The sequence below is a fragment of the Magallana gigas genome, chromosome 1 (genome assembly GCF_963853765.1).
Source record: "Magallana gigas chromosome 1, xbMagGiga1.1, whole genome shotgun sequence".
NCBI classification, from domain to species: Eukaryota; Metazoa; Mollusca; class Bivalvia; order Ostreida; family Ostreidae; genus Magallana; species Magallana gigas.
In genome coordinates, this window is record NC_088853.1 from 30,806,127 (window position 1) to 30,818,185 (window position 12,059).

At 30.2% G+C, this 12,059-nt stretch overlaps 1 protein-coding gene across 2 annotated transcripts; it reads right to left on the reverse strand.

Moving 5' to 3' along the window:
* Window positions 1-978: 978 nt before the first annotated feature.
* LOC105345668 (receptor-type tyrosine-protein phosphatase epsilon) lies at window positions 979-11,933 on the reverse strand. 2 transcript variants are annotated; one of them, XM_066065898.1, is made up of 22 exons: window positions 11,532-11,933; window positions 10,671-10,836; window positions 9,891-10,133; window positions 8,922-9,028; window positions 8,641-8,723; window positions 8,440-8,489; window positions 8,043-8,332; window positions 7,487-7,574; window positions 7,191-7,255; window positions 7,055-7,091; window positions 5,927-6,024; window positions 5,722-5,850; window positions 5,292-5,440; window positions 4,908-5,043; window positions 4,547-4,693; window positions 4,294-4,375; window positions 3,346-3,419; window positions 2,988-3,122; window positions 2,783-2,902; window positions 2,548-2,693; window positions 2,065-2,200; window positions 979-1,377 (listed from the first exon to the last, which is right to left on the reverse strand). In XM_066065898.1, the coding sequence occupies exons 2-22, from the start codon at window positions 10,714-10,716 to the stop codon at window positions 1,273-1,275; spliced, it is 2,466 nt and encodes an 821-aa protein (XP_065921970.1). In that variant the 5' UTR covers window positions 10,717-10,836; window positions 11,532-11,933; the 3' UTR covers window positions 979-1,272. The 2 variants fall into 2 exon arrangements, with proteins under 2 accessions (XP_065921970.1, XP_065921965.1); XM_066065893.1 differs by having other exon boundaries at window positions 10,597-10,836; window positions 11,532-11,932.
* Between the last annotated feature and the right edge of the window lie 126 nt (window positions 11,934-12,059).

Consider the following 12,059-nt stretch of genomic DNA (forward strand, 5'->3'; position numbering starts at 1 on the left):
AAATGTCGCATTTTCGCCAGGCTAGCAAAGCCTATTACTGGTCGTGAAAATTATGTCAATGTTTAGGTAAGGTCAGCAAGAAAATTTTTTTTTACTATATAACTGTTTTTCATCAAGTAAAAAGGGAATTTTATATGGAATTTTGAATTAACGTTTATGAGCATGTTTACGGAATTTTTAATAGCGAACCAACCACAAAATTCTATTCGCTATTTGAATAGTAAATAGCGAAAAGCAAATTGATCTCCAACTTTTGAATGCCATAAAAATTTTTTTTTTTAATTTCTGTAATGCCATAAAGTAAAACAAGACAAACATATTTTTCTACAATAACAATACTGCAATCTTGAAACTACAGAAATTTATGTATACGAATATTATCAAAAAGGCACGGTACACTTTTGGAGGTAAATCTTATGATTATTCTTTTTGTTTGTTTCTTTTTTATATTATTATTCAGAAAAAAACATATTTCATATTTATTTTTTAGGTCTCAGTTATTATCGTTTTTTTAAATTATTGTTGTTCATGAAATATAAAAAGATATATCATATTAACAAACCATGTCAACAGCCACTGGTAAATGAATATGATATGTGTGATGGCTGGAGACAATTAACGGAATTTTTATGGAAAAATGTAGTTAAGTGATATATAAGGACTTGGAATGACTCAGATTTATGACGAATGCACATCTTTGCCCCTCATACATTTTAAAAGCATTTCTAAAGCAACTCTAAAAAGAAAAAAAAAACACTAAAAAGATGATGTTTCCTGATAAAACTGCTTACAGTTATATTTCGTTTTTTATTACAGCTTGATGACAGATTGATACTGAGTCATGTCAGTGCCTATAATTACATACAGATATAATGTTTATGTGCATACAAAGATTTTAATGGGAAAAATAAAGACGTTTAATTTATATCATATTTCATAGTTACTGTGGAATCGTTAGAATTCGAGGTGGCTCAATTTTAGAAGAATTAGTTTTCCTACTGAAACTGAAAACTGACGCATCTACGAAATTACATCCCCACGAATAAGGAAAATCTCACAATCCACGGAAATTGACCCCTCGCGAAATTAAATGATTCCACACTATAGTTAATACTGATGAATCATTTTTCAAATGCAAGACTTTTATATGCAGGACCGCAAGTCGTACTGGTACGTTTGAACTACGTGTTTCAAGAGTTTCTCCGCTTTTTGTGAATTCTAAACACACTTTGTATATACGGTTTTAAACATGTGCCGTCACTTGCATTAAGCCTATCTAAGCACACCAGTCCAACGTTCACTATTGTAGTAGGTATTTCCGCTAGTATTTGACTCTATGTATGTCATCAGGGCGTCATGTATCATGGCATATTCTTCCTGTAATTAAAATACATATGATACGATTTACCTTGTTTTTACATTGCAAATAAAAACCAAACTATTTTATTTCATGTTATGCTCGATTTTAGCTCTTGGTAACTTAAAACTGTTCATAATCCTATTTTTGTTAAAGAATATATCGTCAAAGATAACAGAATTCAAGCAAATAATAAAACAATATTGAATTCGTAGGTCCACAAGAAATACAGATTGTTTTCAAAGTGAAGAATAATAGAACAATATAGGTTATCAGGATTAAATATATTGAAAACAAAAACTAATTCAACCACATTTTTTTTTCAAACAATAAGTTAACCAGCTTTTATTCGCGTGCTGTAAATTTTTGCGATGTTTGTGATAGCCTCATCGTCGTGAATATTTTTCGCTGCAAATCAGTCCTTGTTGTATGATTGTTATAACAACACGGGTCTGGATAAGGCTTGGTTGCAAAAATTTGCCGTCGCGAGGCAGTTGTTCGGCTTAAACGCTGAATAAAGTTGCCGTGAACAACAGTTGGAGTACAGAATTCACAGGGTTTTATCTGTTTGCTTCGAGTATGACAAAAAAAATATTTAATAACATAACATTATAATTAAATTGAATAGATATAAACGATTGTTTTTATCTTACATCTACAACATCAGCATTTGTTTACAGAAAAAAATGTATGTTTATGTTGTTTACCAAGGTTGAGCACAGTTCAGGACGTCGTGTCTGTAGGAGTCTGACCACAGAGAACACGTCTATCTCCTCGTCCATTGTCAGTTGTTGTATCAGGTTGTATACAGCACAGAACACACCGCACAGAGCAGCCCCATCTCTAGCAATAAAAAATAGAACATTGCAAATTTAAGGTTATTTTTTAAATATTCATGAGACCAAATATTAGTAAAAAAAGAATCGCCTTAAAAGAATACTGAATGCATTGGAACCTTCATTTAAGAGATAAAAAGTTGACATGACTAAAATAAACACATCGTTTAGATCGTTTGTCGCCTTTGTAACAAAGGCTAAACAGATTAACAAATTATAATGAATCATGGTGCTTTCATGCTTAAAAGAAATGCATGTTAGGCATTAAGATTTGAAAAGAATGTTATTGACACACTTTCAATTATGTATGGATATGGATAACTCTACTAAATTAATATACGTTGCACGCATTACCTGCTGACAACGGTGATAGGGTTGTGCGTTTTAACACTTTGTACAAAAGACACTAAACTAAGAAATTGTGAAGCTGTTTGGGAATAATCCTGTGTGAGGGTCAACCTCGGCTCAATTATTTCAATAGACCATGGTCCATCAGAAGACTAGAAAAAACCGAAAAATGGACTGTTAAGAATTGTCAAAGAATATATGTGTTAACATTAGATTTCATAGAACAATAATACTTATTAACCTCTTCTTTGACAATCTCAATTTCGCTGCGTTTAATTTCCGTTATACGTTCTTTGTATAGTTGAATTGTATAGGGTGTCACAGTTCTATGTTGTGTTGCCGTCGGTAGCCATTCATATGCCTGTTTCATAGAAAAATCAACCCAAAGTTAGTACATGCATTTCATCCGGTCAAAACAAATTTGAAATTCCCCCCAAAACACTTACGAATTCAACATTGCGGAGGGGTTCCATACAGACAACTATATCGGATTCGTAATCAGTAATAAGTCGTATAAAGTCTACAGAATTTCCTGTTGTTTGATAATGGGTGATGATAAAAGCGTTCGAATGGATAAAAGACTAAAGAAAAATGTACATAAAATGTAAACAGAATATCGACTAAAAAGTAAATACATTATGAATAATGTAATGACATGTGGTGATAACAAACACTGTTCAAAATCAAAAGCCTTCAAATGGGTTAATGCCTTAACATGTAAGGGAAAATGAGTTTTTTAAGAAATCGATCTGTATGAAATATTCTTTGCAACTTTTATCGTTTAAATCAAATTAGTAAACTTACCGGCAAGGGTATGGCATTGATGTAGTTTTCACGTTCTGGAACACTTGACGTCAGGAACAAAGCGTATTGGTCAACTAAAACATTTAAATGATATCTCTTAATTTGCATGATTTTTTTTTACTCAGGTGTGTATTTAAAAAAAAGATATTCATGTACATGTACATAAAATATCACCACAATATAGACTAAATACATTGTATACAGATACAGATTAAGCTACACATGCATCTTATGATACATATTTTTCTTAAAATTAAAATTAGAGACATGAAAAGACTACACGTTACAAAAGGTTACAACTCGCGGTATACTTGACTATTTTCTAGAACAAATATTATAGCTAAATTTTTGCTTGAAACCTGGAACTTTGTCCTTTAGACTATAGACTTTCAATCAAAACATGGATGTAAATATCTGTTATTAGACTTAAAAAATACAATAATTAATATCCTCTTAATCTGCGCCTAATGCTTTAGATATGCGACAAATCTGGACGGGGGGTTGCATATAGTTATATCAAAATACGGGTTATCAATACCGAAAAAAGTATTGATATGCATATTAAAAAGGCCTCACTTTTTTACGGTCAGGAAACATGCTGAATATCTACGGCATAATAATTAACATTTACACAGCGTTTATCAGCATGTCATATAATATGAAATTACTACATATATATCCTGTGCAGTCGGGCTTGAAATAACATTATAACTTTTCCTCTCTTTAGCTCTTTGCTGAACTATTCAAGCAAAAGAAAGAGAACTCCAAATGAAAATGTCATTTTAGTTGAATCACTTGAAGGACCAACTACGAGACAAAGGGAAAGAAAAATGATTTAACTGTTTAAAATTAAGTTTCACGCATCAAGCTAAGCATACAAACATATTAAAGTCTTGATGTAATCCATTCGATAATAATTTTAATGCAAAATGGAAAGATTTTACTTACGAGTCCGAATTGACGTAGATGCTTGTGTTAGTGCCATTTTGTAATCGTTTTCTGAATAACAGTGTCGAATTGAAAGAAGCTTCTAAAAATATCAAACCAGAAAACTTCTAAATATGCACATCTTTAAAATCATTGCTAAACAAAGAAACGTGTATCGCTGGTGTCTATTTTTCATGACTGTTCTTGTAAGTTATCAGAATTTAATTAACGAATATACCGGAACATACCGGATACAATTCAATCATTTACAAACCTGAAACTCTTTTTTGACTGTTGAGACAAACGCATGATGATCACGTTTAGCTAATTGTAAAGATTTTTGAAAATTGATTGCTTTTTGGACGCCAACTGGGGCTTTAAACATTTCGTTTAAAGTCAAAAATATTGTCTTGTATTGTTCCTGTAAAAAAAAAAATCCAATTGTAATAACCTTTAAATTTTTATCAAAATAGAAGAATTTGTTTGCTGAAATGGATTATAATACCTTAATATATAACATATATATATATATATATATATATATATATATATATATATATATATATATATATATATATATATATTGATTGATTTGCGTAGACAACATGCAAATAATAAAAAAAAGGTATGTTTACATAAGTCTGGACCATATTTATTCTCTTTTCTCTCATTTTCCTCACGTATTCTGCAATGTTTATTTTGGATTGATATTGACCTTCTTCATTTAAGGCATCGATTGCTATATATGTTCCTGTTCTTCCAATTCCAGCACTAAGATTATTACAAAAAGGATGTTATAAGGAAGTCTGAGAAAATACATAAGTAGTTTGCTATTCTGGACAACAATGACAAATAAAGTTGCCTTTCTCTGTATCTATATGTCATGCAATATTTTTTTATGTTTCGGTTTATTATAAGTGAAAAAAAAAATTAAGAATTAATAAAGTATTGTAATATTCAGTTTTTACACTGCAATGTGTCACATTACTATTTCAATTTCACTGACAATAAGATTTTACCTGCAGTGAACTAAAGTTGGAACCTTATGGCGGGTAATTTTTGTTCTCGTCACGTGGTTATGGAACAATAAAAGACAAAGCGGATCGGGTGTATCGTGATCCGGCCAGGCGGTATAATGATACTGGGTGACAACTCTGTTTTCATTTATCTGAATATCAATTTGATGATTTTAAGTGTTGTATTTTAAAAAGATATCTTAAAATATATTATTAATGAACCGATTTGCTTATTCACTCTGAATAGTTAAAGTTGATCATTACATGTGTTTCGAAAACAATATATGATGGATCAGCTAATCTTTTAAATGATATTTCCAACATCAAATATACAAACTATACAGTGTTGACATAAATAGCACAAAATAAAATAAGGGTATTAATTTGTAGGATTTTATATGAAAAAACAAACAAACAAACAAAAACTACTGACCGTTGTGTGTGTAACATTCAGCTTCCGTATGACGTAATGCGCATAATGCCTTTCATCAACATTTTTTATTGTAAATATGTCAAAATTTGCGTCTACCTCTAATTCTGGCCAATACTTGAAACATTTTGCCTAAGATGAAAGCATGATTAAAAAACTGGAAAAATGTACATTTAAGTAAGTCGACTTAAACAAAAACATTAATCACCTTAGATCCTTCCATGACATTGGTTAACATAACGACCTGCGCCACCCTTTCTTGCCAAACCATGGACCAAAAGTCAGAAACTGTGTTTTTTCGAGGGCCTTAAGAATGAAAAAAAAACAACTAACATTTGTTTATTTAATTGACAGGTTGGTGAAAAAGCGAAAATGTAGCAATAAAACTATACGTAGGGTTCGTGGCCATAAATAGACTTTATTGTTCTTCTTCAGTATAGGAGCATTGCATGAATATGTTGGGAAATGGTCAGCTTTAATATAAAATTTATCGCATTTTCCTTCACTAAATACTTAATAAAAGTTTTAGCTTAACAAATCATATTTTTAAAATTCTAGGTACATTTGATGGGTACATGTATTTTATTGACAATCCAACCACCTTACGGAGGCTTGGGGTCCAAAAAAATGTCTTCAAAATTCACCAAATTTGCAGAAATGTTTCATATAATCTTAATTTACATTTTAATATGAAAGACCACATCACAGTCATCGTTATTTTTTTTCATTTTTTGCATCTGAAAAAATTGCACATTATGTAAAAAGAAAAATTATTAAAAAGATATGAAATATAAATAAAGGCAAAAACATATCAATAACATCACAAAAAATGAACACAATAAGAAAAACTTAACATTATTTGGTTTAAAGAAAAATATCACAATTTCACCAAAAACATATACGTCATACAAATGCAAATATATAAAACAAATTAAAAGTAGCCACAAGATTATTTCCTAATTTTCACATAAAAATAATCAATACATGTGTAATAAGGATTGAGCATTTAAAAAAAATTCGATAGCGAAATTATAAAAAAAAAACAAATAGAAGGAAAATATCATAACAAATATTAGGAGTTTTACAAGTTACCTCCCTTTGAAAAGTTAGAAAATGCTAACAAACAGCTGAAATTATATTTTTGCATCTTGTAACCCTTGGTTTACCATCAATTCAGTCTTTAAATAATGCTTCAATACCATCATATACATTTCTTTCAAAAGACAATTTCAGTACGATGTAAGAATTATAGAACATTAAAGTTAAAATCTTTTTTGTATAGAGATAAAAACGCTTTAAAATGGAAGCCACCCCCAGCCTCGTTAAAACATTTTACCTTGCGTTGCGATGTACACTTTCTCTTGTCTAACTCCCTGTGGAATGAAGAAAAAAATCAAATACAATTTAATATGCGTGTTTTATTATTAATTTTTTTTATTTTCGACTCATGTGCTTTGGAGTACTATACTCACATCAATATAATTAGCGTTAATGTAGTCTGGACAGTTGGCAACCAGTATAATTCTTGAGTGATCATCTAAAAAATTAATGTAATGATAATAACATCGAACAGGTTGCATTTTCATACATGGATATTTAAACATTAGTTCATCCATATTTAATGGTTCATTAACTCATAATATACATTTTTCAATCAAATAAAAATTGCTTTGTATTTTTTATGATATGAGAAAAAAAACCAAGGTATTTGTGTAACTGAAATGTGTTTTTCTTCATGATATAAGTTGTTTGTGAATTTTATACATACAAGCAACAGTGGATTTGAATCTGTTCTTCTTGATATTTTCCGGGCGTTTTCCTATCTCACACGGATATCTTGGTCCGCACAACAAGGTCTATTGTAAATTGTACCAAAATAGTAGCCACTAATTTTAGCTAATCATAAATGCTTTAACATGATTGAATTATTATACAGAAGATTTTCTTTTATGCCCCTTGTTTTCATATATACCACTTCTTTATATTATTCATAAATGATATGTATGATAAAGCTAGATCATATGCAAAAGTCTTGCTGTTTGGTTGTCCAAATTCAGAAGGTTATGTCGAATATAATCTGAATCATGACGTAAGCAAACTATATTTTCCCCAATTTCATCGAATTAATGACAACATCTTCCCCTTCGCCCCTAAAGTAGCATTTCAAAAGATTGGCTGACAAATTCCCGACTACGTTTATATTACCTATTAATTATATTTCCTTTATCTAATATGTGTATATCTTGTTTCATGCATTATTCAAATGTTCTAGGAAGCAAAAATATAAAAGAGAAATGCACAGTAATTATATACATTGTACATACATGATATTCTTTTTTAAAACCATCGTCTTCGTTTTCTGATTTTTCTTCAATCATTTTTTCTAATCTGTTTTCTAAAGTAGTTTCTTTTCGATCAAATTGGTTTTCGTGCATTATGATATACCCAATAATATCAACATCGCTACATGTTAATTTTTCATTCTCTCTCAACATATCCGGCTGATTTTGAAGTTTACTATGTGGTGTGTTTATCGATTCGGATGAATCTTCGTGATCATCTGTTTCCTTATTGTTATCAAATGTAGATAAATTCAGCATTGTGTTTGAAGAAGCTAAAAAAAGATAGAAAAAAGGTATCATATACTTATAGATTTGTGTAATGTCAGATATTTTCACTTCCTGCTTTTCTCCAAATAATCAATGATCTTAATATACTCACTGTATCTAAGAGTAATGTTTGTCATATCAATTACTGCGTGCTTGCTGTTCCTACATTTGTCACCACAATATATTTATTAGGATTTTTGAAGAGCATTAATTTGATATCGATACTAAAAGAATAATACAATGTTAATAAAATATGAGTTTGATTAATTATCTTTGCCTAACAAAACATGATTAATAAGGAAAAAAAATGTACCTTCTATAGAGCATTAAAACGACAAAACCAATGCTTAGAAGAACGGCAACCGTGGTAATTCCAATGGATAATGGAACTGTTTGCTGTGTTTCCGCCCAAAATTGCAAAATATTTACAATTACCTTTATTAAAGCATGTTTATGTAAACAACAATATAATTAAATTTCTCAAAGGGTATATTCAATTTTATGCCAAATTTATATATCACCAGATAACTTCATGAACAAATTCACATATTTTTTCATTCAAAAATATCACACATCATTAAAAAAAAAAAGTACCGTTCGGTAGGAAATACATTTTCCAGTTTCCGGATGACACATTTGATTAACGCAGCTTTCATCACATTTTTGTGTGCAATTGATTCCATAGAAAGTTTTGCTGCAAACTGCAAACAAGGAAATAAATATTCGATAATATAATGTTGATGATGTATAATGACAGAGTTGACAGCTGTATTGGTAAATATTTCTTATGAGATATTTTAAGGATTTTATTATCTATTAAATATGCCTCACCATTCCAATATATTTCAATTTAATATCTATTTTGCATGTAAAGTGTCTAAAAATCTACTGCATTTACAACACCGTAATACACATAGAGTAATTTAACGTTAAATGATGAGTTGTATTATGACGTCACAAACGATGAACGCTGTTAAAGTGTAACGTCATAATTCTATGGCTTTTACACTGGCTCTTCTATTCATTTGAACATACCCATATGATAATACATTCATTTTAAGGTAAAGATCACATTGCAAGTAACGCGCGCTATTGAGTTTATATATATACGCGAATATAATGCGAAAGTAGTGGAAACTATAATCGTATTTAAACATTTCGAATAAGCAATTTCCGGTACAGTGTTCATCATTGTTCACTGAGATAATAATCTATCTATCTATCTATCTATCTATCTATCTATCTATCTATCTATCTATCTATCTATCTATCTATCTATCTATCTATCTATCTATCAATATATCAATATATCTATCCATCTATCTACATGTACCTATTAATTTTCTAATGTCTTTCTTTCTGTTTTAACATCTGCATTTCTTAGTGTATTTGTCTGTTTAACAGCTCAAAGAATCTTTTGAAGACTTAAATTTAATATGAGGAACAGACACCATCCACAAAATGATCATAAATACCTGAAATTAATTTAAGTAGAAACCAAATGACGTTTAAAAGAATATCCTTTATGATGCATTTTCTTAATGAAACGAAGGGAACACTCACCATATACCTCAACCTCACACAACTCGCTGTAAGCAAGACGTGAATTACTGCCTTCTAACAGTATGTCGTTGTAGTAAATTACATATTGTCCATACACAGGGCAGGTTGTGGTGAACACAGCAGGTATGGTATCTTCTGTAAAGCTGTTGTCCTTAAAGCATAAGATCCCCTGCAATCTATCTGTTGTATTAGACACATACACAGAGAATCCCAGAAAATGGTTTGTGAAGGTATTTGAAGAACCTATATCAGAAACAAAATGATATTTTCACTACTAATAAATGAAAAGTTTGGAATTTTGAAATATTAAAAAAAAAGTAAAAAGATTACAAAATGAAAAAAAGTAAGACAAAAAGAAAAACAAACATCCAAACAACTAAATTATAATCTCTCTGACGAAATTTATGAGCTAAAAAAACCTTTAAAAAATTCAGGTGTATCTGTGAATTTTTTTAAATATCAAACTTACGGACCTATGATTCTTTCACAGTGCTAAATGACACATTTTTTTTGTTTCTTATAAATGTCTTTTCTATTTGCGGTTTCTTTATTTTACATATTCCTTCATCGATTTCTTTGTTTATCTTATTTAGTAGATATAGTCATAAAAAAGAGAAAAACAAAGTTTTAAACATTTAATATGTCATTTCATTTTTAATTTGATTATAATCAATTAATCAACCTTACAGTAAAACACTAATTTTACCCCATGTTCTATTATCTGTCATAAAATAGATGGTGATGTGATGAATGCTGTGAACACTTGTTAGGTTCACCCACCAGGTGGCGGTTTGATTGCCATTTGAAAATGAACACTGACCACCATCCCAACTCAGGTCTGATCTTCGACCATCAACAGCGTTTCTGGCGTGGAATTTGTCGTCTGTGCCGTTTTTCGATATGTAAGGGGACTTTTGGTATGCTGGTTTGTTGAGCGCTACATTAACTGCCAAGACATTACATACTCAAAGCGCTGTTATTCCAAAGTGTTAACTAATTTTCGAAAAATATTACATCTAATGACAAATAAGTATTGTATACATGGCTTAAACTAAGAATATATATGAAATACATATGCCGCAAAATTGATCTCTTACATTTATTCGATGCAAATAAAATAAGAAATAATTTTTAAGTTCAAGATTTACTGCAGTAAGTTTAAAAAAAAAAAATTTCTTGTAAATTATAATACTGTCATAAAAATAAGGAAAGCACTAAAAACTCAACCTGTAAGACGTTTCAAAAACAAAATCAGACCAACTGCTAATTAGTCATATTAAAATGTTTTTGACCAACTGTGTTTTAAATTTTGGAAAACATTTCAGCTGACTACATTTGAACCTAGAGTGACATATATTTTATGAACCCCCCTTTCTTTGGATTCTGAGGATTGGGGGATTCATGTAAGTCATCCTAATCGTGAACTTTGAATGTTATTTAATCATATACATCACTTATTTTTAAACGTTGCATCGTGACCCATTATTTGTGTACATGTAACTAGCTGGTCTAACTAATATTTCATGAGAAACTAATCAGAATGTGATCTATACAGTGTAGGCAAAACTATTTCTAAAATATCAAAACACATGCTAAAAACGTGAGTACTGCATTTCAACTTAAATTCGCAATTCAACTTACCATAAGATTGTGCCACTGCAAACTGACAGCAACACACAATAAAGATGTAAATATACCACAGAATATACCCCAAATATAGGAGCATACTAGCTCAATGATCACATATGACCTACGTTCTTCTAAAATCACATAATATAATGAGGGCTTATAAAATCTCCTAATTTAGTTGTTCACCAGGAACTCCGATGAACAAGGAACATTTTTTTTCAATGTTACGCAAAATAAATATTGAGTATAGGCAAAGCCATTTGCAAGCACTAGTGCACGGAAACAGATTAGAACTATTTGATATAATACTTTTTTTTAAAAATATTTAAATGCTTTATTCTATTCGTTTTTTAGACAAGTAAAGTATGAGAATAAAATGTTTGTTAATTAACTATTTAGTAGGTATGATAAGGAAGTTGTTTTTTTTTTAACTAACTTCCTACATAATTGGATATAATTAAAATTGTGACTTAACGTTGGTGTTGTGGTTATTTGCAGAATGTTACCGGAACTGTTTTTCCCGGAAGAGTGCCGTACTAC